This window comes from Plasmodium yoelii (genome assembly GCF_900002385.2).
Source record: "Plasmodium yoelii strain 17X genome assembly, chromosome: 14".
NCBI lineage: Eukaryota > Apicomplexa > Aconoidasida > Haemosporida > Plasmodiidae > Plasmodium > Plasmodium yoelii.
In genome coordinates this window covers 1,448,957-1,475,316 of record NC_036186.2, presented here as the reverse complement: position 1 = coordinate 1,475,316, position 26,360 = coordinate 1,448,957, and the positions used below count along the sequence as shown (strand labels likewise).

General features: G+C 20.8%; 6 protein-coding genes across 6 annotated transcripts; 3 read left to right on the top strand and 3 right to left on the bottom strand.

The window, feature by feature from the left end:
• Window positions 1-258: 258 nt before the first annotated feature.
• PY17X_1438300 (conserved Plasmodium protein, unknown function) lies at window positions 259-3,683 on the top strand (the record flags this gene model as incomplete). The annotated part of the gene is made up of 6 exons (XM_022957585.1): window positions 259-1,717; window positions 1,961-2,064; window positions 2,534-2,602; window positions 2,808-2,923; window positions 3,078-3,173; window positions 3,404-3,683. 6 exons carry the CDS (start codon window positions 259-261, stop codon window positions 3,681-3,683), a joined length of 2,124 nt encoding a protein of 707 aa, XP_022812952.1.
• A 687-nt stretch (window positions 3,684-4,370) lies between these two features.
• On the bottom strand, window positions 4,371-5,890 carry PY17X_1438200 (conserved Plasmodium protein, unknown function; the record flags this gene model as incomplete). The annotated part of the gene is made up of 4 exons (XM_022957584.1): window positions 4,371-4,544; window positions 4,658-4,907; window positions 5,002-5,353; window positions 5,671-5,890. The coding sequence occupies 4 exons, from the start codon at window positions 5,888-5,890 to the stop codon at window positions 4,371-4,373; spliced, it is 996 nt and encodes a 331-aa protein (XP_022812951.1).
• A 774-nt stretch (window positions 5,891-6,664) lies between these two features.
• On the top strand, window positions 6,665-7,684 carry PY17X_1438100 (ribosome biogenesis protein TSR3, putative; the record flags this gene model as incomplete). Its single annotated transcript, XM_722213.1, has 1 exon — window positions 6,665-7,684. The coding sequence occupies one exon, from the start codon at window positions 6,665-6,667 to the stop codon at window positions 7,682-7,684; it is 1,020 nt and encodes a 339-aa protein (XP_727306.1).
• A 357-nt stretch (window positions 7,685-8,041) lies between these two features.
• On the bottom strand, window positions 8,042-9,463 carry PY17X_1438000 (debranching enzyme-associated ribonuclease, putative; the record flags this gene model as incomplete). Its single annotated transcript, XM_722212.2, has 1 exon — window positions 8,042-9,463. One exon carries the CDS (start codon window positions 9,461-9,463, stop codon window positions 8,042-8,044), a length of 1,422 nt encoding a protein of 473 aa, XP_727305.2.
• Window positions 9,464-10,013: 550 nt separating this feature from the next.
• On the bottom strand, window positions 10,014-18,208 carry PY17X_1437900 (conserved Plasmodium protein, unknown function; the record flags this gene model as incomplete). The annotated part of the gene is made up of 5 exons (XM_022957583.1): window positions 10,014-10,055; window positions 10,195-10,298; window positions 10,412-10,760; window positions 11,021-17,642; window positions 17,937-18,208. 5 exons carry the CDS (start codon window positions 18,206-18,208, stop codon window positions 10,014-10,016), a joined length of 7,389 nt encoding a protein of 2,462 aa, XP_022812950.1.
• Window positions 18,209-19,112: 904 nt separating this feature from the next.
• PY17X_1437800 (conserved Plasmodium protein, unknown function) lies at window positions 19,113-25,825 on the top strand (the record flags this gene model as incomplete). Its single annotated transcript, XM_022957582.1, has 3 exons — window positions 19,113-20,835; window positions 20,978-25,657; window positions 25,815-25,825. 3 exons carry the CDS (start codon window positions 19,113-19,115, stop codon window positions 25,823-25,825), a joined length of 6,414 nt encoding a protein of 2,137 aa, XP_022812949.1.
• Between the last annotated feature and the right edge of the window lie 535 nt (window positions 25,826-26,360).

The window sequence follows — 26,360 nt, the reverse complement described above, 5'->3', positions numbered from 1 at the left end:
ATGTTCTTACAACTCCATTATTTATTTTATAGGGGAAAATGTAGCATCATTCTTTGATTTTGTTTTGTTTGCGTTATACGTATATATATATGTGTAACAAATATAGGAAATATATACATTTTCACCTGGTTATTATAAATTATGATTTATTTTTATAATATACATATATACTTTTTTTGGTGCGTCTCCAGACCCCTAATAATATAGCTACTATAATATAGCGCTTTGTAATTATACTACTTAAAAATGTTCATAAAAATGAATTCTGAAAATAGTATTAATTATTTGAATAATATATATATAGAATTTAATTTGTTTAATAATTTTTTAAAAGATCTGGAACAAAAGGTAGACAATACTAATGGTGACCTTAATTATGTATCGGTATATGATAATTGCATTGAAGAAATATATAACACACATAACGAATATTATACATGGAGTAATATTGAAAAAAACATAGACGGGAAATTTATGGAATATTTTTGTGAAAATGTGATAATAAATATCAAAAGATTTTTAAGAACTAATTTTATTTGTATAGATGAAGATTTAAAAAATATAAAAAGTCGAAACAAAAAATTAATTGATAAATTAAAAGGGCTTATGGAAAATATTGAAAATCAAGAAAATTATATATATGAATTAGAAAAATCTATAAAAATGGAAAAGGATAAAAATCGAAATGCAAGTAATCTAATAGGAAAAATAAATAATTTAGTACAAGATAATGAACAACTTAAAAATAAAAATGAGCACTTAGAAATGTTCTTACGGAAACAACAAGAAGAAAATAATAAAACCAAAATTGAATTAAAAAAAATGATACTTCTTGACAAAAAATACAAAAAAAATATTGATATAATAGATGACATTGATAAACAACATAATATATCTTCTACTAATTTTAAAAACAATACAAGTACCTTATTTCACCAAAAAGAAAGAAAAACCATTCAAAATAAGCCTAATTACATTTTTTCATTTAAAAAAAAAAGCAACTATAATCGTTGTAATTATTTACATACCTTAGAAAAAAATGTAATGTTTCAAAATAACGATATTCAATTATCGCAGCATAATAATATTTATTTTAAAAAAAGAGAAAGAAAAAAAAAATATATGCATATCATAAATAGAAATAATAGTATCTTGTCTGATATAAAAAAAGACAAAAAAAAAAAAAATTATAGAGAAAAAATATATAGCCAATATTATCAAAATATATATAGCACTTTTGATCTAAAAAATAATAAAGCAACTATTAATGATTATGAAGAATATATGGACGCATATAAAACTAAATATCATTTTAGTGATTATTATAATTTTTTAAAGCGAAAAAAAGACAAAATAAAACAATGTGAAAGTAATTTAACTGAAATTAACACATATAATAGTATCGATTGGAATAGTTCTATCAGTGATAATACTACAAATGCAGCTAATACTAAGAAATATATTATGGACACTCATAAAAATATAAATAGTAGCACTGAACATAGCGAAAGTAGTTATAATAAAAATTATTATATGTTAAGAGATAAGGATTGCATAAATAAAAATATTAATGAAAATTTACAAAAAGAATATAATTATAAGAATGAAAATAAGGGATTAAATTATTTTTCCGAGACATACAATCCTTATATTTATAAACGGACCCTAATGTCGTTTCCTAATAAAAAACTATTATTTGATATAAGGAAAAAATTAAGTAATAAAAATATGCATGTTATAAATTTATCAAATAAATAGTAATAAGAAAAACATATTTTAATAGTTAAAATAAAATAACATTAATAACCATTATTATTGTTATTATTATATGATAATTACTAACCTATTTTGATGTTGTACATATATATTTTTTATACACATAATAAACATTCATAATAGTGAAAATAAAATGAAGTTCCAGTTGTATGTATACACATATTTAACACTATTTTTATTATAGGAATTAACCAAACACACTTAATAAATTCTAGGATTAAAAAAATATTACACAATATGATTAAAAAAAAAAAGAAGAAAAAAATCAAAACATTATTATATTTACAAGTAAACAATTTTATATTAAATTACTTTTTTGTGTTACATTTCTTTTTTTTATTTTATGGGTGTATAAGAATAAATCTCTTTACACAATAAATTTATATAAAAATTCCATATATGTAATAAAATCCCCCTCTATAAACAAAACAAATTACAAAAATCCAGATATTAAAAGGGGATATATAATTAAGAAATATTATTTTATATTTTATGAAAATAAATTAATTTAGATATAAGAAAAAAGTTGGACAAAATTTTTTGTGAAAGTTAATTTCTACAACAACGTTGTTAATTGTAATAAGAACTGTCATTTGCTTTATCATCTGTATTTTCAAACATTTATATAATATATATATGTTTTATTTTGTTTATAAATTAACTTTTTTATGATATACAACTTCATAATAATATACAGAATTACATTTTATTATATATTGTATTATATATATTTTTTAATGTAACTTAAAATTATCAGAAAGGGGATACCCCAATTAATACATCCAGTGAGAGCAATCAATTGTTTGCCATACACACAATGACTATAGTAAGTTTTGCATACTTTCGCATATATAGTTTTTATTTATTTTATATTTATATAAGTATATGCAAGGAATAAACTTTAAGCATTGTAGAAATCATAGATAGATGATGTTATTATATAAGAGATATGAAAAATTATAAGATGTATATATATAAGTATAATTAGAATTTTAATTCCTACAATTAATACATATATTTATTAATTTTAGGAAGACTTTAGATGCACTATAAATAATTTTTATGAATGTATTAAGAAAGACATAAAAATTATTATAGAAAATGATGCAAAATTGAACCTTGACCCTTTTTCTAACTATTTCAAAAGGTTATTTCTTTCATTAAATTTTTAAAATTTGATCTAATGCTTTTTATTTTTAAAATTTGATATAATGTTTTTTATTTTTAAAATTTCTTATATATTTGTCTTTTTCTTTTATTGATTTTTTATTTTATTGTATGTCTTACCCCTATGCTTGTAGGATAATAAAAGATATCCATGATGAAAAAAATATTTTGAAAAAAAAAAAAATTGATAAAATTACAAGAAAATACCTTCGCCGAATAGATTCGTACAGGTTAAGTAAAAATTGGGTTATATATATATTCACCTTTGATTGAAATGTATATATTTATTAATATCATATTTATATGCAATTTTTTACTGCAAATATTTGGGTGATATACTATATTTTGCAATATTTTTCATTGTCTATTATGCATTTTTATGGGTAATATAAAATTTATTATATATTTATACCCATCCTTAATATTTACCATTTAATATTTGATATATTTTTTTGATTAGATTACGTGAGAAAGACTTTTTTTATAGCATACCTAATACCGAAAATAAGAATAATAAAAAAGCAAATTTAAGTTATAACAAATATTCCTCTTTTGATTTACGATCAATTTTAAAAAATAACTATGAAGAACAAAATTTCAGCAGTGATAATGATGAACCATTTTCTTTTAGTTTCTACACAAAAAGACATAAAAGAATGGTTGATAAACTAAAAGATTTAAAAAATAATATTTCGTTTTTTAAGTTTTATGATTTAATTGATTTTCCTAATAAACAATAAATTGCTTATTCTTTAATATTATTTTTCTCATGTTAAATATGTAGCACCTTGCACAATATTTGCTTATATGTTATCTATTTTGTAAGGTAATTAAATATTATATTATTTTAGAATATTTATTAAAGTAATTCAACAAAATAAATATAAGATACACATTACATTATTATAAAAACTGATATTGAAATATTTTCAAAAAAAATAATTGTTGAATATCCACATGTATAAAATAAGGACCTAGTATGGAAAAAATATTATAGAGTACAAATCTAGTAAAATAATTTAGCATAAAATATAATATTTTAGTAGTATAATAACACATTTAAATATTTTTTATATTTTGGACATTCATTTTTTAGTATAATTTATAATAAGTTTTTCTATATATAATATGGGGTATCAAAATGCGGAGATTTATTATTTATAAGTTCAAAAATAGATAAACAATAGTCAATCCGCAAACAGGTGTATATTAAAAACAACTTGATAAATGGACGGTTAACTAAATTAATATATGCATACATATAAATAGTGATTACAAAATAGTAACAATAATTAAAACAATGTGAAATAAAAATAAAAAAATTATACAAATTCTTTACAAAAAAAAAAGTGCATAGAATATCATATCAAATATAAAGAAATAAAAAAAAGTATAAAAATCCAAATAATTTTGATATGTGACATTTATCAAAATCCCATACGGTTGATAAATTCATCATTATTTTGCAATTCATTTTCATGATGTTCCATATCTTCCTTTTTATCATTGTTAACAAAATAAATTAAGGAGGCTATATATAATTGGATGTTTATAAAAAATGCCAAAATATTTTCATTCCGTATAAAGGTTGGTATTATATGCTGTTAATATAGGTAAACAAAAAAAGGAGAATATATACATATACATATGTATAATGTAATGAAAAGGGTACATATAAAAATATATTTAAATTTCAATACTTTAATATTATTACCCTATAATTTTTGAGGAAGATATTGTTACACGCTATACCCAAAGATGAGTGTAACAATATTGGTAACATTGTTAAAATAAAAGTGGAAATGTTCATTTTCTTCTTTTGATCCTTTTTGAATGTTAAGAAATGTGCAGTTAGTAATGAATTTACTGCAACAGAAAATAAACCCATTTTTGACAATAGCAATCCAATAAAAGTTATTGGAAGCATTAAAGTAGTTATGTTGATAATTTCAAGGATACTTTTCCTATAAATATTACAAAGGAAGAAAAAAAGAATCAGATAAATGAACATACAAATAAGCATTTGAAAGGGGGTATGAGACATTCATATATTCATACCTCTTAAAAATCCCAAATGAAAGATATTCGAAAATTCCTAATTTAGACTCAAACTTTTTTATTAGTTGCTCTTTAATTCGGTCTTCTATATTTGATGTTTTTATATAATCAAGGGATAACTCGCTAGTATAATTATCTCTAGAAAATATATTTAAGGTATTGTTTCTTTTAAATTCGTATAAATTTTTTTTAATTATTTTTTGGGTAATAAAAAAAAATATATCCTTATATTTTAGTTTTTGTTTAATATCATTACAACATTTTAGAAACTCCTCATGTGATTTAACCAATTCTTTGTAGTCATCATTGTCACTTCTACCTAAAAGTTTTAGGTAGTTTTTTTCCTCATCATCTATGAAAACAGAATATAAAAAAAAATATATACAAAATGAAAAAAATTTTTTTTTTAAAAATAATAAATGTATGCTTTATTTTTTAGATATTTCTTTTAGTGTTTCCACTTAAGGTTCTCGTTAAACAATATTGTATACATGGTTCATATTTAAAATGTGTAAATAAGTAAGCATGGATATAATATACTACTATTACTGGTAATACTAAAAATACGCACGTGCATAGTCTATATGTAATTAATATAGGAGAGACACACATGCATATTTATTTATTAGTTGAATTATTTTTTTTTTTGTTTTTTTTGGTGGTACTAACTTAGAGCATATTTGTCACCTTCATTGGTAAAATAATTCGAAATAAAAGACGATAATTTATATGTCCTTGAATATATATTCTTATGTTTAAAAGAATTACTAGCAAACTTAATTTTTTGTACAAAATTTGGATTGTTGTTGTTTCTCAATATTTTATAATTAATATGAAAAGTATAATATGTTTGAATTAGTAGGATAAATAGAACAAGCTTAATCATCATTTTTTATGGTGTTATTTTATTTTACAATACAAAGGGAGAAAAGGTGTTTGGTTAATATATTCCAATGTTCATTTGGCAAAATAAAAGGAGAAGCTTGTTTCATATTTTATAGTGAATTAATTATTTGTTTTGTATTGAATTGATAGCATTTTTTCTTCCCTCTTTTTGTTCTCAAGTAACGTTTTTTCGTATATTTGGCGATATAAGAAACATACTTTTAATACGATTTTGCATTCCCATTACAAAACTCAAGTTAAGTTTTAGTGGATTCCAAGTTAATATAATTTATTAGCACATAATATTTACACTACTACACATACATTTTAAAATTATATATTTTTCTTAAATATATATATATATTTAAAGAAAACTCACTTTTTTTAAATACATATAATATCATTTTAATTTGTGTTGGTATAAATATTATTTTACATATCTTAAAAAAAAAGCATTAGTGTGAAACTATATGCGCTTTTATTTTATAACAATTTTTTTCGGTATTTTCATCGTAATGTTTATTTTATTATCAACAAAATGACTGCATATTTGCAACAATTTATTTGATCTGTAATTTATTATTTTTTTTTTGATATTTTTGTTAAAATATTATATTTATAAATCAAACTATTGTATTATATAACTAGAAAAATACGTATAATTTTTATATTATTACTAAAATAAACTGAGGACTAATAAATGACTAGAAATAACAAGGGTACATTGAAAACAGAAAAGTAGTATACTGTTCCTTTCTTATTACAATGCTATAGCCAAATGAAAAACAATCAGTTAGAAAGAAAAAAATATTCTGTTCATAATTTGGTAAAATTGATTAATGAAAGGCAAAAAGGAAATGCAAAAACAAATAAAGAAACAGAAAATGTCAAATCAAAATTGGGAATAAACTTAAGTGGTGAAGAAAATAACAGAAATACAAATAAGCAAAAAAACAATTATGCTAAAAATGAAAAAAGAGACGATATAAAATGTAATGCCATAAATGAGGTTAAGAATAAGAGTACCAATATTGAGAGGGTAAATTCGGAAAATAAAATCATAAGAGATAATATATTTGATAAACAAAAAGTGGATAATGATAATGAAAATTTTAATAACAATACAGAAAGTGAAACAAGTGAATGTAGTAACAATGGTGGTGAACAAGATGATGAACAAAATGGCAAAGTAGTCGAATTTGAAGAGACAGGAAATAAAAATGTTGACGAAGTAAAATTATTTATGATTGATTATAATGAATGTCAAAATAAGAAATGCTCATGTAAAAAGCTATACCGTTTTAAAAAGATTAAAAAAGTACAACTAAATAAAAAATTTAAAGGAATAGTATTAACACCATTTTGTGATAAATATTTTTCTATAGATGATAAAGAAATAGTAGAAAAACATGGTCTTTCCGTTGTTGATTGTTCTTGGAAATCTATAGATTTATTAAAAAAAGTAAAATATACAAACCAAAGAAAATTACCTTATATTATTGCAGTTAATAGTATAAATTATGGAAAGCCATATAAATTATCATGTTTAGAGTCATTAGCTTTTTGCTTATATATATGTAATTACAATAAACAATATAATGATATTTTAAGTATATACAAATGGAGTCTTAATTTTACAAATGTAAATATGGAGGTCTTAGAAAAATATAAATTATGCCGAAATCATGAAGATATTAAAAAAGCTGAGCAAGAATTTATTGAAAATTCTATAAAAAAAAGAGAAGAGAATAAACAAATTGATCATTATAAGGTTATTTATGAAGACGAGTATATATAAATATATATTTCTCCACACATTCGATTCTTATCTTTTCTAGATTCAATCCTTTACGCATTTATTTGTTATCCCGTTTTCATTTCAATCGGAATATATGCTTTGTTTATTTATTTAAATTAATTTCGATGTTAATTTGTTATAATTAAAATTTTTTTTTTCAATTGGTTTAATTTACTTCCTATAATTAAAACATAAATGCGTGGTTATTTCACATTTATTAACAAACTTTTTAAAAAAAATATATTCCTTTCCCCCGAAAATATAAAAGGGTAATAAAAGGAAAAAATATAATTAATTTTTGTCACATTTTTTTTCTATTTTTTTTCGGCCTTTATTATATCCTCAAAGCGAAGGAAATTAACTGTAATTTGTCCAATCATATTTTGCATAAAGGTTTTTAAATTCTTCTACAGTATCAACATACATTTGAAAGTTTTTAAAATATTTATATAATCTATCTTGTTTAAAAATATCAGTAAATATACATCGACACATATTTATATAATCATAATTATTTTCAATAACTTGTATATAGGTTTCAACCAATGAAAAATTAACTGAAACATATGGAATATTTTTCGGTATAACACCATAAGGTGCATATTTATTATCTGTAATAATTAATTGTTTATTTTCTCTATATAATGAGCTTATATCCTGCAAATTTTTTTTAAAATATATTTTTGCTTTTTCTAATAAATTCATAGGTATAGAATAACAATTAACATATGTATGTTTTGTTTTTCTCATAGATATTAATTCTATATTTGTATTAAAACAATTATTAAATTCGATAAATATGCATGTTTGATTATATTCTTCTAACATGGCAATTAGTGATTTCATATGATTTCTCATGTCTAGAATTGTCTCAAAATCTGTATTTGTAATACTTATTGTATGTTCTATAGGAGATATAAAAAGTTGGTTTTTTAAAAAAATATTTTTATAATTATAATAACATACATACGATTTATCACTAATACTTATTATATTTAATTTATTTATTTTTTGAAACAAATCAGAATCAATGCAATATTTACAATCTACTAATTTCTTGTTTAATGCATTTTTTAATAAAATTTTCTCTTTCTGTTCATATATTTTTTTTTCCAATTTTTTTGTTAATTTAATATTTCCCATGGAATTTTTATAATCAATTTTCACACTTTTACTATCATCAGTATTCATTATACTTTTAGTCATTTTACTCTCTTCATCACTTTCAAACGTGTTCTTATTTATAGCAATGCTTGAACTACTACTTTTGGTATCGTTTTCAAAATTGTTCTTATTTGTAGAGGAGCTTGAGTTGCTAATTTGGGAATCACTTTCACTAGTTTGTTCCCTTTCCTTTTCTTTTTTTTTCTTAGATCGTAACTCATCTGAATAATCGTCACTTTCCTCATGCCTATGATGTTTTTTTTTTTTCTTTTTTTTTTCATGTTTACTATTTTTATGCTTTTTATTATATTCATCATCACTGTATTTGCTCTTTTTTTTTTTTTTATCTTTTTTATCTTTTTTATATTTATCTTTTGATTTCTTATGTTCACGAGAGTAGTCGTCATCACTACTGTGATGTCTCTTTTTTTTTTTTTTTTTTATCTTTAATTCATTTTGATATAATAAACTGGAGTTTTTTCCTTCCTTAAATGTGTCTAGATCATTTTTTTGTTTTTGCTTTTCATCTGCATTTTTTGGATTTAAATTATTTTTTTTTAAGAGGTTTAAAAAATTATTTTTGGCATATTCATAAAAATCGTCTACATCGCTCATTTTTTTAAAAAAACAAAGTACAATGAAATAGTAAGAAAAATATAAAGAAATTAAGAAAGAGAAATGCAAAAATTAAAGGACAAAAAAAATTGGGGACATAACAGCTTACACCTAAATGAAGGATGTAAATATGGAAAATTAGTCACTTCAAAAAAGAAAAAAAAAAAAAATATATAAATTTTGCATTATCCCCATTTATTGTTTACACAAAAATCGTTAAAAATATAAGTTAAACTTTTAATACATCTTCTAATCACATTATGCATTAATAAATTAGAAAACATATATTGAGCAAAAAATGTCAAGTCGATATTTAAAAAAAATTCATAAAAAAGGGAAGAAAAAAAACAATAAAAAATAAAACAAACTATTTTTTATTTTTATTTTTATTTTATTTTATTTTTTTATTCTGATCTAGCACTTTAAAACATAATATTAAAACAATATTATATTTTTTAATTATTAAAAAAACGGATTATGCACGTTAAAAAAATAGTATAGTAATAATAATAATTCCTTGTTTTCTCAGTTGATAGAGTTTGAAAATGTGCTAAAAATTGCTATCCGAGTCACTTGAATTAACTAAAAAATGCTGTAAAAAAAAATAACAAAATAATATGGTAGTAACAGATATATCAATAACATCAAAGTGAAACACATAATTTTCGGTGATAGAATAAAACTATTATATAATGCAATGGTTGTATTTTTCTCTATTTAGGTATATATACATTTATATATGGATCATCAGTAGATTTGATCCATTTATTGGATTCTCGTTTTTCCATTTCCAACATTTTTTCTTGAATTTTTTTTGGAAATTGAGCAATATCACCTAAGACAATGTGATGAAAATATAACAAAATGATATTAACATATTTGAAATGAAATATGTGAAAATTCACACACGCACATAATATATGGATATACAAAAATTTAAATAATTACCAGAAGGCGTAATATAGTCCATTTTTTTTTTTTTTAATTGAATGTCATATTGACCCATTGTAGCATTTATAATTGATAAACTATTTTTATTATAACTACAATTAATTTTTTTAATATTAAAGTATGATGGTTTAAAATATTTAAACATATATAGTGATGGATTTAATAGTTTTATATTTTCATATATTTTGGGCTCTTCATAATTATAACTTTTTTCATTTTTCTCATCAACTTTTTTATTGGGAAATCTAAAAGAAAATTGGGGTTCATTCGATTGAGTTTTTTCATTTCCATTTTCGAACATTTCCACAGATGAAAATCCGTACAATCCCAAGTTACTCATTAAGACCTATAAAATCAAAAATTAAGAAAAATATATATATCCAGTATTTTTGCTTTGTTTTAATGTATATTGATAAATATTTTGAAATTTTAATTGTTCATATGAAAACAAAAAAAGTTTTGCTAAATTAATTTCCCTTTTATAGTGTCATTGCATATATTTATCCGTGTGTGGAATTAGTATAGATAAGCAAATAATAGATTATATAAAAGGCCATGTATATGTATATATAGACAAATTTATATTAATGATGAATTTAAACGTACCAATACTTCATCCAAATCACAACATATATCAATTGCGTCTAATGAGTCCCATACATCATTATAAACTGGTGAGGGTTTGGCTATAAGTATTTTTTTATTTTTTATTTTATTTTTTTTAATTTGTTCATCAGTATTTCTCTGAATAGGTTTTATTTTATATTTATTAAATATGTTAATAGTATTACTTTTAATGGATGATGTATCACTTTCTGTCTGTTTTTCTATAAGAGTAAATTCTCCCCACATATAAAGTGAATATTCTGCAGTTTTATATTTCGTTATTAAGCATACAAAATTTTCTGAACATACAATTTTCTGAACAACTATTGTTTTTGATATTATTGATAATGGATAACAAGATATTTCATCAAGGTTACCTAATTTTTCTTTATTAATTCCTAATATGCATTTATAGTTATTACCCCATAAATATAATGAATTTTTATCTGTTTTTAGGGCTATATTAAAATTATCTCGACATAAAATATTATGACAATCTGATATTAAAAAAGTAGGTTCATATAAATTTTGATTATAATATTTTAAGTTAATAAAAAAAAAATTTCCACTAATATATAAATCGCTAGTTTCAGTTATATACCCACTGTGATAAGAAGCACAATTTATATTTTTAATATGAATATTATTTTTTTTAAAATATTTTATAATTTTAGGATATCTAATTACATTTAATTCATATTTATGCCCACATTGACCATATGCATTATTACCCCATGCATATACATTTCGATTTTCTGAAAGAGCTAACGTATGTTCAGATCCACAACAAATATTAATTATTTTATTAGTTTCAGATATAACTTTAGTAAATTGAACTACTTTTTCCATTTCACCAGTTTTCTCATTTTCTTTCTCTACTATTTTATAATCTACAATATCATTTATAGATTTATCTTCTTGATTTTTATAAAAATTTTCGGTTCCAATAATATACTTATCTTTATATTCAAATATTAAGTGTTGTAAATTTTTTTTATATTTATTAGACAAACTATTTATTTTTGTTTTTTTATTTTTTTCAGTATTATATGGAATATATTCCTTTGAACTATTTTCATTGTCAAACCGTTTCTCTTTTTTATAATTTTTGTCAGTGATATCACTTGAATTGGTAATTGTACTATCCATTCGATTTTTCAAAATTATGTTATCACCATTTTCAAGATTTTTTTTTTTTGTTTTATTTTCCTCCAAAGTTGAGTCATATTTATTTGTATCATCAAATTCAAGGGGGTTTTCTTCGTCTATATTTTCTTCATCATTATTCATAGAATTAAATTCATTTTGTGTATTATTAATATTGTAAATAAAATTTTTTTCAAATAAATTATAATAACCTAGTTGCCCAAATTCATTGGAACCAATACTATAAACAAATGTGTGATAATAATTTTTGCTATTTCTTTTATTAGCATTCCATGGTATTTGCTCATTTGAAGTTGTTTGTTTTATTAACAAAATAGTGTGTGTTCTTCCGATAAATATTTGTATTGATTCAAAAACAGGTATATTAAAAATTGTATTTTGGTTATTATTAGTACATTTTTGAAACATTTGTTTCATATATATAATTTTAAGTATGGTATTAATTTTATATGCCCATGGTAATGTATAATGATAAGATATATTTTTGTATAGTTTGAGATTAAACACAATATTAAATATATGATTTTTTTTTTGAAACTTTTTAAAGTAAAAAAAATACCACTGTTTTAGTAATATATTATATGTTAATAACTTCATAGCTTTTTGTTCTTTTAAAGTGTAATAATTATAAAAAGGAAAATTATCTTTACTTAAAAAGAAATATTTTCTTTTATCATATTCATTACTATATATATTTAATTGAACATTTGAAAAAACTTTTTTTAATTTACAAAAACTTCGCCACCATCTTTGGATTAAAATTACACTATTTTTTATATTATTATATTTAATAGATTCTAGACATGTGTGTATATATGCTTGTGTAAAATATATAGCATCTCGAAGCATTTTATATTGTTTCCTAACAATATATGCTTTATATTTACTTTGAATTTTTATTACTGCCTTTGGTATTTTTAGCAGACTTTGTATATTGTTTCGATTATATATATTTTTAGCTAAATGATGATAATTTACCTTAGTAATAATATTTGAATAAGTTAAATATTTTCTTTTTATTGATAAAAAACATATTTTTAAAAGAAGTTTTTTTCGAAAATCTGTGAAACATACATGTTTTCGAAAATGTGTCTGAATAATTAATGCACATCTATTTGGTATAATAACATCGTTTATATGTGCTATAGTTTTTATTTGGACAATATATGTTTTGATGACATTATATATACATTCCATAGCTTTTTTTTTATATGTTTCTATTTTTAAAGCTTTATATTTTCTTTGTTGTATTATTTTTCTATACCAGGATTGTATATACACACTAGCCGCATATCGAATTATTTCTTTTTCTTCTTTCATAAATTTTTGTTTATATAATTCCAAGTCTTCTCTCGTTTCACCTTTATTCCTATTTTTAACAATATAACTATAAAATATTAAAAAAGACACTAATAAATTTTTTTTTTTTTCTATTTTATTCATCTTTGAAGAATTAAGAAACTTTCGAATGTAATTTTGAATTTTTACAACTTTATTTGTGTAAAAATTTTTCATCTTTTGGTTTTTATAAGTTAACCAAAAATCTTCATTTTTTTTAGTACTTGGTGATATTGTTCTTACAAATTCGTTTCTTATATGCTCTAAAATAAAATAATATCGTTTTTTTATAAATACAAAATTATTATAGTAATAAACATCTTCTTTTGTTAAATTTAGATAATGTACAATTATTTTACATAAATTTTTTTTATCTTTATTTGGTATATTCTCTAATTTATAATAGTTTTGTATATATTCTTCACTACTTTGACTATTATTTGTGCTATTATAAATATTTTTTATTTTTGTCTCTTTCCATTTTTTTGAGACACCCTCATTTAATCTTTTATCGATAGCATTTAATGACGACCCATCTGGTAGATAGTTTTCATAATTTTCTTTTGTTTTCTCAAATTTTTCCTCATACCAGTTTATTAACTTTGCAAGACTTCCATCCGTATTTATGTACACACAAAAACGCAAATACTTATTTATAAAATCCATATATGAAATATTATAATATAAATATTGCATTTGGTATTTAAAAATTGTTTTTAAATGCAAATTTTTTACTATTGATTCGATATGTTTTTTATTTAGTTTTTTTTTAAGTTCAGAAAAATCATTTATTTGTTTGTATGAAATGAAAGATAAGTAAGATTCCATTCTTTTACCCACTTGATCTGTCTTCTCTTTTTTCTGATATTTTTTATATGATTTGTTTACAATTAAATCGTCTTGCAAATCACTATCTTTATCACTAATGCTTTCATTATTTCTGTTTTGAATATTATCATTATTAATGATTGAGTTATTAGATGAGGAAAGTTCATTTTCGTTGATTATGGAAAATTGTGGATATAAATTTTTATTTTTGTCAATATACTTGGAAAAGATAATAGAATTGTCCGTTTTGTTTTTTTCTCTCTCATTTATAAGATATATATAAAACCTTTCATAACAATTCTTAATAATATAAAGAAAAAAAATTATTTCATTATGCATTAAATTGTTTTTAAAAAATTTTAATGGAATAGATTTATCTAAAAATAATTTTTTAAAAAAATCCATTTCAGTATTTTCAATAATATCAATAGTATTATTTAATGAACATAAATCTTTAAAATTGTCTAAGAGCATGTTATTACATTTGTATCTAATATTATCATTATTATAATGAACTATAGAGAAATTACTTTTTTTCGCATTTGTAATTATATTATCTTTATATTTTTTATTATTTAATTCTTCCATTTTATTTATATCTGTTATAATTTTGTTTACAACTTTTCTTATATAATTTTCACTATAATACTTTTGTCTTGTATCATTTCCCCCCGATTTTTCGTTGTCTATTTCTTTGTGCTCATCAGATCTCTCATTTATGGATTCGCTAATTTTACTATAAATCTTTTTCGTGCTTTTTAATTTATTAATTATTCCCGAATAATGTTGCATAATTTTTTTAATAGAAAGATAAAAGCTATAAATTAATTTGAAATATCTTGGTTTTGTTAGAATATTATTGTTTATATTCAAATTTTCATGTGACATATCTTCTTCGATAATGGCTAAAATTTTATGTGTATATTTTTCCAATAAATATAATATCACATTTTTTTTACATTTATAAATATAAGAATTATTTAAATTACGATTTTCTAATTTATTTTTTATTCTTTTGTATTTGTTAATACTATCCTGTGTAGCATCTTCATAACTTTTTCTTTTGTTCCTTATATTCTTAATAGCTTGAACAGTACATATATCAAGATTAAAAGCAGATATTTTAATATAATAAGAATAAATTATTTCATTGTAGATATTATTTATAAGTGAAGATAAGCTGCTTAGTTTGTTTTCGTTACATACGTGTTGGTATTTTTCAATTTCGTTATTATTATTTTTACTAAAATTATTCTCATTATAATTTTGATCCATAGAATTATACATAATTCCACTATTCGAGTATATATACCATATGTGATTAATATTTCTATCAGTTGAATGTCTATTATTTAAATATCGATTGACTTGCTTTATTATTTTAAGTTTTAATCTAAAATAAACTGCAGAACAGAAATTTGTTAGTTTTATCGTATCATTTAAAATATCTAGAAAATTGCATAAATCAATACTTAATAAATAAGATATATACTCTTCTAGAATATGTCCTACAAAAACGATGAAATAGTTTGACTTAATTTTTTTTTCTGAATTTTTGTTTTTAGAAATATTATTATTGCCATATTCTGAATGAGGTGATTGTTCACTATTTACATAATTTTTATAATTAAAATTTAAAAATTTATTTAAATTAAGTTGTGTATTTTTCCCTTTCATATTTTCATTATTATTTATATGCAATTTTCTCAATTTTATATAATCCTGAACTTGGATTAATTGTATTTGTAATTGATTTAACGCTTTTTGTTCATTTAAAATTAGACAATTTCTTATCCTTATATATATATTTATAAATAATATTGCAAAAATTATTTTATTTATGTTAATTATATCTTCTTCTGAAAATCCGATTTTTAAAAAGGAAGAAAATAGTTTATCAGCATCAAAACTGTTTAGTTTTATATATGGAATATCTATGTAATTTCTGCATATTTTTTTTATATCTAATGTATGCAATTTTAAGTCTTTAAAAAATCGATGATTGTTGTTATTTAATATGCATTTGAGAAGAAAAAAAAATATGTGGGGAATATTTATAATTTTTCTTAAATCAATTATTTTTTCTTTTATATTATTATTATTATCTATACTTGTTCCGTTTCCGTTACTTTCTTTGTCACTTGGTGAATGAGTAGTTTCATTATTGTGGTTACTTTTTTTTTTTTCTTTTGTTTCCATTTGTTTAGCTACCTTTTTTTGACTATTTGTTTTTTTTTCCGAATCAATTAACTGATTATAAAATTCATTGATTTTTGTACATATATTTGTAACATTATTATTTTCCTCGCTTAGAAAACATGGAACTATATTAAAATATATTATTTTATTATTTACACATTTATATATTATAAAATTAAAACACTTGTTAACAAAAAATAAATTAAGAATAGACATAATATTTTTATAAGAATAATAAAGTTCTTTGTTATTTTCGTCTTTTATTATATGTTTTAATATATAATTATTTACTACATATTGATTACTATATTTTTCACCGTGTATGAATAACAATTTGTTTTTACATTCTGAAATTACAATTTTCCTATTATTATGCATATTTTTAAGTTGTTCATAACTTATTTGTTTAGACTCAACGCTGTTGCTACGATAACTATCATTTTGTGTATTGTTAATATGAATATTATCCCACTTTTTTTTTTTCTCAATATAATTTATATAATTTTCATCAATATCGCTATTTATACTATCACTATTAGAAATTGTATATTTTTCTTTACCTATTTCTAGGCTAATATTGAATAGGGTAGCAAATTTTTTCAAATTATCGCTATGTGTATCTGTAACCTCATTATTACTATTTATAAATAAATTTTTTCTTATTGTTGATATATATTTACGATATTTTTCCTTCCTTTTTTTTAATATTTCAAAATTTATTAATTCTTTTGTATTTAAATATGATATATTCTTATTAATATGATCATATGTTTTTTTCTGTTCATTCCTATAACTGCTGTCTGAAGACTCTGAACTTTCCTGTAAATTTATATTGTCATTTTCATACTTTTCTTCGATGCTTTTTTCTTTAATATTATTCATAAATAATTTAAATATATAGTTATTTTTATTTTTATTTTTAAATAACAACTTATAAAAATCTTTTACATTCTTATTTGGATTTATTATAATAAGCATGTTATTAAAAATTGTTAGGTAATGATTTTCCTTGTATCTTTTTATAATTAAATCGGATATTTCTGTCTCTTCGTCGTAAATGTAATAAATGTCATGAATGTTTAAGCTATTTCTAAAGGGGGAAAAATATGTTAAATGTGTGTACATATGTAGGTGTGTACATATATAGGTGCATTTATGCATAACTTGGGTTAGCATAGACGCGTATATAAACAACAATACACAGCTGAAAACAAATTACCCTTACATTAATAGTCAAAATGTAAAGTGTAAAATTAATTTTTGATTAGTTGTATTAGATTAATGAACTGGAAAAATACATAATAGTATTTTCCAGGATTATTCGAAAATTTGTGCAGAATTGAATAAATATAGGCAAATGTATATATTAATAAATTTATATTACCTGGAAAGATTAATTTGGTCTATGCTAAATATAGTGTTTTGTTCTTTTACATAATCTTCATCATATTTGTTAGGCAAAACAATTTGATTATTTTTTGTAAATTCTTCTTCGTTTTCTTTTTCCATTTTGCTTAAACTATTTTCATTTGTATTCAAACTTTTTAACTCGCATTGTTTTTTATTATTATCAGATTTTAAATAAGTATTGTTTTCTCCCCCTTTAACTTCAAGGGGTAATTTTCCAATAATAATTTGCTGACTACTTGGCAGCATGTTTTAGGATATAAATATGTACATTCCTACGCATACATGTAAATTAATATCTGTATATACTCTTATATAATACTTATATTTTTTGTATAACAAATAAACATTCTTGGAATATTAAAGTTTCTTTGTTCAAAAAATTGCTAGAACATTGCAAACTGAACAAAACAAAAAAAATAAAAAAGTTACATTGTGTATTTCAAAAAATACAAAATAAAATAAACAAATAAGTATATAAAAATCTTTGATTAAAAAAATTATTATAAAAAATATATAATTTATCATCAAGTTAAAAATTACATATACCATTTTTTTGGGGAGAAGGGGTGTGTGGAAAGGGAAAATTAAACACTCCCAAATTTTGTACATTTCATGAAAAAAAGGGAACGTTAGTAAAAATTAATTTATCCCACATTATTTTAAAAAAAATCATACATGCATTATATTTATTTGCATCTTTTGGATATATATAATTATATAAATTTAAGAAAAAATAAAAATACTACGGTATTAGAAAAATTATAAGCAAATTGTTTATACATTTTATATATTCTTCAAAAGTAGGGTAATAAATCTAAGTATGTATGTTATTCCACAAAACAACAAAATTCCCCAAAGGGAATAAAAACAAATAAGCCTATTCAAAAATCAATTACAGTTTTTTATATTTGCATTCAGGAATATATATATATTATAAGAATATTAGAAATGAAAATAAATGGGAAGTAGAATAACACACATTTTATTTTTTTAAGAAACAAAAAAGGAATGTGAAAAAAGTATGTGAAAAAAAGTATGTGAAAAAAGGTATGTGAAAAAAAGTAATGAAAATAGCAATAGTAATAAACAAATAAGTGAGCCGTGTAAAAAATAATATTAGCTCACTAAAAAAAGGAGATGAACAATAATAATGGGATGTAGCAAAAAACATGATGCCAAGGGTACCCAAAGGGAAACCCAATTATACAAACTAGACGATGATATTATCGAAATAATTATTTTTAACATTCTATCCCTAATAATTGTAAATGGTGAGCTAGATAAGAAGAATTTCAAAAATAAAATAATAGACTCTATTATTATTAGTAACATAAATTTTATTTTAAATAATTTTTTTATGTTTTCTTTTAATAATATACAAAAATTATTATTTATAATTGACATGATATTGAACAATGAAGTTATTTATTATAAATTTAACAAAATAATCGATATAAGTACCTTAGAATGGAATAATTTTTCTATTGCTACCAAAACCGGTAATCTTGATAATAATGATGATACAAATTTAATAAACCGAGAAAGAGGTAACATTGCAACAAACAAAAATTGCATGTCTAATAATAATAATAGTCATAAAAATGAAAAAAACAATGAAGATAAAAATAAAAAATACATAACTGGAAAACAATACACATATATTACAGACAGCCATAATATAAACAATGTGAACAATTTTATTGACGACATTTTTATTTATATAGAAGAAAAAAATACTTATTTAAGTATATTTCATTTAAATTATATATTTAAAAATAATAAAGAATATGAACATTATTTTAAAAAAAAATATGAAAATTATTTATCCTTTGGAAAATATTATCATAATATTATCAAATTGTGTAAAAAGAAATATCAAGAAAATGATCCTTTATATATAAAAAAAAGTAAATATATAGAATTATATAAATCTTTAATAAAATACCATATTTCAAATTATAATTTAGTAGATAAGAATGATAAAGATTATGAACAAATTATATCTGCATTATATGAAAAAGAATATACTTCTTCATCAGAATGTTATGATTATTATGATGAAAAAAATAATAAGACACATAAAACAAACAGGTATAAAAATAGTATGAAATATACAAAATGTGTTAATTGTGGTAATACTATTAACTCTTCTAATAATACACATACTTGTAATCAAACAAATTGTGAGACAGTTAATTTTATAGACGAAAAATACATTGTATATAATATACTGAATGAAGAAAAAATTAAAAAATTATACAAATACAAAACAAAAAAATACAAATTAATAATAAATAATAATTTTATAAACAAACAATCTTATATATCTATAAATATTTTCCCATGTAATGACATACATATATATAATATAAAATTTCAAACATTATCAACAAATGTATTTATAAAATCATATTTATTAATATTATATACAAATATGATATTATTTTTTAATTTATTAAACTCATCTTTGTATTTATGGGTGTATAAATTCATATCATTTCTTATAAATATATTAAACAATTTTAATAATACGTTATATATATATTTAGACAATAGCAGAATTCTTTCTCAGTATAATAATAATTCACATTTAAAATTTGATATAAAAAATATGTACAACAAATATATAACTTCTATTAACAATTTAGAAAATATAAAAACTGACTCTTTAAAAAAAATTGTCCAAAAATACTCAAAAGAAGACAACAAAATAAACTTTAATTTTCCTTCTGATAATTATGGATACATACAAATTTATGATAAGGACAAAAAAGGAAACTCCAAAAAATATGTTTTTCATCATTTTGTTCAAATGCAAATTTTCAAGTATTACGCTATCTTGTGTCTAATAGAGATCGAAAATTTTTATCAAGGTATATTTACCACTTCATTTTATGTTATCGTTCCTGTTATTATCATTACGATTTATTTTATTAATTTTTTTGTTTTTCATATATTTTGTTTTATTTATATTTTCTTTATACATTTTTATTTTTTGTCCTTTTCCCTTCATAGGAATATTATCATGCTTGCTCGGGGACGTGTATAATAAAACGATTGGAAGAATAGGCAAGCTCAGTCTAAAAGATAACTATTATGAGACCGTTTTTATTAGAAATAGACATGAGAAGACAATAAATGAACCTAATTTTATAAACAATAACATCGATTTATATCTATTAATCATTGAAACGAAAAATATAATGTATACTAATAATAATAATACCCAAAGCGAAAACCAAATTGTGAATATATTAACACATTTGTATTTTTTAATATTATTTAATTATATTAATATTTTAGCGCAATACTCAATTGTAGATAACATGTTTATACAAAATGAAAACAATTTTAAAATTATGAATCCTATAAATGAATCTATTAGCGATAATAGTAGTAGTCATGTTGTTAAAGATAAACACGAACATAATGAAAAATCGAAAAATGGTGTATACATATGTAATAACAAAGAATTAAACAAAATAAAAAGTGAAATTATCGAGTTAATAGATAAAAAAAATATAAAACTTGAACTTTTAGAATTCCGTAAAAGTGAGTATATTATAGAAAAAACAAACGAACAAATGAATTTTAATGGTAGCTTAATTACATTACCGTTTTATACAAATTTAAATTTATTAAACTATAATTTTTATTATAAAAATTGTTTGAACCCTTCCTCTACCAATCCAAATGATGTTCAAAATTGTGTGGATATACAACCCAATGGAATAATAAATGAAAATACAAATATCCCAAATTGTCAGAAAGACAAAAATAATGAAGAAAAAATATTTTCGAACTATATTACTTCTTTATCTCCAATATTTGTTAACTTAGTAAAGGAAAAAATTCAAAATGTTTTTAATCAAAATTTCGATTTGATATTTCATTATAATATTTATCTTCCTTTTTATATTAATACTTTTGCTGATATATTAAAAAAATACAATTATTTTTTATTTGAAAATAATAGCTATTACTTTTGTCTAGGTTTATCTTATTTATATATTTTATATGACCAAATTAGCATAGAAATAATTAATGAAATGTGTAAAAAGGTATTATTAGTTATTAAAAATAATTATTATACAGACATTAGTAAAATAATTATAATAAATATTTTTATATCTTTTTTAAACAAAAAAGATGTTTTAAATTTTTGTGAACAAAATATTAAATCGTACTTCCCTACACTATGTGATAGTAAAGATTTAATTATTACTAAATATTATTTCCTTTTAAAATTAATACGAAAAAAAAATATTTCTTTAAACTTGTTGGATATATATATCCATTTATGTACCCACAAAAATAGTGAAGTAATAAAAGAATGTCCACAACAAACAACCTTACTAATTGAAAATATACAACTTTGCACAGATTTGTTAACTATAATTAACCCTCAAACAAATATATATGATAATGAAGAATTAATTTCCTTGGGTACAGAAAATGACGATTCTTGTAACAATAGCATTGCTGATTTTCCTGTATTCCATATATCCAAACTTGATACAAAAAATTGTAATAAACTTGAAAAATGCACATTGAAAACGAAAATAAAAAATAATTCTAAACATAAATATGTTCAAGAAAACACAAATTTCGAGATTAATTTTGATAAAAGATGGAACATGAATTTTTCTCATTATTCATATGGTATTGAAAATGATGAAATGTCTAATTTTACGAGGATAAAAAGAAAAGTACCCCCCCAAAAAAAAAGAACAGATTTTAGTAACATATTTGGAAACTGCAACGAAATAAGTGAAAATAATTTGTCTGATATATCACAAAATGAAAAAAATGTGAATATGAAAAAAAAATACTTTTTAATATTTTCATATTATATTGTGAAACATTATAAAAAAAATACAATTATAATGAATATGTTAAAAAGCCTAGTACTTAACATTTTATTATTTAATCCAGACGAAATAAATCTATTATTGTTTATTTTATACTATTTATATAAAAAAAAAGACATTGAATTATTTAGCTTTATTGAAAATGTTATATTAAATTGTTTATCTAATTTATTTAATAAAAAATGTAAAATAATTGAATTTTCTGTATTTTTATATTATCTTGTAAAAATTAAGCATTCAAATACTATTCATATACTTAATATGCTATCAGAAGTTTTGAAAAAATACAAATTCCCTATTAAGGTATATATTATTATAATTAAAATTATAAAAGTTATTTTGCAATATCATAATATTAATTATAATTACAAATATTTGTTGTCAATTTTAGAAATTATTCAAAACATACAAAATAATCCCTATTTATATCGAGTTAGTACATATTATATTAATGTTATAGAAAATAAAGTAGCTTTTTTGGAAAATAATGATTTTAAAATTCAAAAAAATACTCTGACAAATTTAACCCTAGAATATGGTATAAACAAAAATAATCATATTTCTCAAATAAACATATTTCCAATAAAAAAAAAAAATATTATACCTGAAAAATATTCAAAGACATATATATTATCAGGATATATAAAGTTAATTTATTATAAACATGACAGAAAAAACATACTTAACTTGTGTGATAATGGATCTACTATTTTTTATTCTCAACAAAATGCACCAAATATTGTTAGTAATAATAAGATAAATAGTGATACATTTTCCTTAGAAAAATACTATAATTGTAATGATTTTAATTCTGAACTTTTCTATAAAATATACAAAGATGAAGAATATAGTTTGGCACGATACATAAACTATATTATGAAAAATGATCATTATATTTATTTACCTCTGTCATTAATTTATGCCCATAAGCGTAAAAAAAAATATATTAAAAAATGCTTAGGTAGAAATAATTCCAAAATAGAGAATAAAACAATTTCAAGACATGATCTGACACATATAAAAAAAAAATATAAAATAAAATACAAAGACAAAAAGTTATATTCCCTTAATATTTGTTTTATTCACAAGCCACATTTTATTAGCATGCACAACGTCTATATCCCATACATAGAATTAGGTGATGATATTAGTGAAGATAATAATCGAAAATTCAGAAAAAAAAATGAAAAAAAATGGCACATAAAAGGATATAATAAAAAACGTAGTGATAATAAAAACGTGAGTCTATTAAAAATACCTAATAAAAGGATAATTTTTACCTTACAAAAAAGAAAAAAAAAATTTTTTTTTGTTTATTCTAAATATAGCTACATGTTATGTAAAAGTATCACACATGAGATGAATTACTCTATTTTGAATAATATAAAAAATAATGAAAGAAAAAAAAAACAAAATATACTTCCAAATTATCAAAATGTTACATGTATAGAAAAAGACAACAAATTATTACAAGAAACACAATCCACGAAAAATAGACAAATAAGTGAAATTATAAAAAAAGAATGTATACAAAAAATAACAAAAATATATAGTAAAAATTTTGTAAATTTAAAAAAAGATTTAGTAAAAAAAGAAATATACAAAAGAAAATGGTATTTGAAAAAATACTTGTTAAGATTAAAAAAAGTATATCACATAAAAAAGAAAAGCTGTAAAAAGGAAAAACCGAAAAACAAAATTATGAATAGATATAAATTATTAATTAAAATAGGTGTAAAATTGTTAATCAACACCACATTTTATGCATATATTATTTATTTAAACAAAAAAAAAATGTTTAAAAAATTTTTAGGAGAATATAATTTAAAATTTACTGATTTCTTTTTACCCTTTAAAGCGCCTACTATATATTGGAAAAACATTTTTGAAAATATATGGAATGGGAAATTTGAAAAAATGTATAAAACCGCAAAATATTTTAATATTACATCCGATCACGCTTTAAATGTAGTAAATAAAAAATTATATCCTTTTTTAATTATAGAACAACCTAATATAAAAAATACTAAAATTTACAATAAGCCTAAATATAATATGCATGTAGAAAAAGCATATGCCCTCAATGATACATATTATGCTTATAATAAGAAAAAAGAAAACAGACAAATAAAAAGAGATATATTGGATGAATTCTATATTGATAACTATTCCCTTAATTCGTCTGACACAAGTATTAAATCTAATAAAAGCAATGAACATCATTTTAAAAATAATGAACTTAATGCAAGACAAAGGAAGCATAGAAAAAAAAATTGTTTTAAGCTTTATAAACCAATACTATTATACAACACATTTTATCCTGGCTTAAATAACCTATGCAATAAGACTAATAAAAAAGAGAAGGAAATAATTAACTCAGACAAAAAAATAAATAATATTATTAAAATTATAAATAAGGTGAAAACACATAATAATATTTATTCATTGTTAAAAAATAGGAAAACAAAGTTTTTTAATTTTTTTATTAATGATGATAATGAAATTATTATGGACAAAATTATTCAGAGAAATGTAAATAAAAAAAAAAATATTTATAATTCTAAATTCAAATTAAATATAGATTTGTATAAAAAATATATTGATTTAATTGACAAAAAAAATTATCCCCTTGTGTTAAACAAAGGAAAAAACAATAGCAAAGAAAATACTAATAATAGCACTATTAATAAATTCATTGGAATATTTTTACCTCCTAAGCATCATTTGCTAATGGTTTTCCAAATATATGACAAATCAACTATTGTTAAAATTCGCACAGATAACTTAAACATTCTGAATTATTTGGACCAATTTTTCGATGAATGTAATTATTATCCATGCATTCAAACAAAATATAAACATATGTCTATTTGTATATGTGAATGTTGATTATATAGTTATATAAAAATGTGTGCATTTTATATTTTTGTAAAATAGTAAAATACACTATAATATCCACATATATTTTTTTCTTTTTTTAGATTTCTCCTAAACCACGAGTCTCTTTTTTTTTTTTAATTAACTCATATACTTTAATTTCGAGATCGGAGTAACATTTTTGTGCTATATAGCATAACCCGTTTTTTTGGTAATAATTCAATGGATTTAACTTTAAAAAAATATATAAACATTTTGATCATATTGGAAATATATTTTTTACGCTTATTTTTAAAAGCATGTTTAATATTTTGATGGTATTATTGTGATATTCATTCAATATATTGCTTTATTGGCAAACTATATAATATAATTAAAAAATTAAAAAAAATGCAAAATAATTGCTAAAATCTATAACTAAAAGAAATATACTTGATATATGTAAATAAGTAGTCATATATATGTGCAAATTTTTGTTTTATAACTCTTTTAAAAATATAACAAAATGGAAGCATATTAATATTCACGCTTAATCAATGTATTAGAAGGTAAATATTCAACAACAAAAAAAAGAAAAAAAAGATGTTACATCATATACAAACAATGCATATATGTAATTTAAAAAAATTAATTACTTTAAAAAAAAGGAA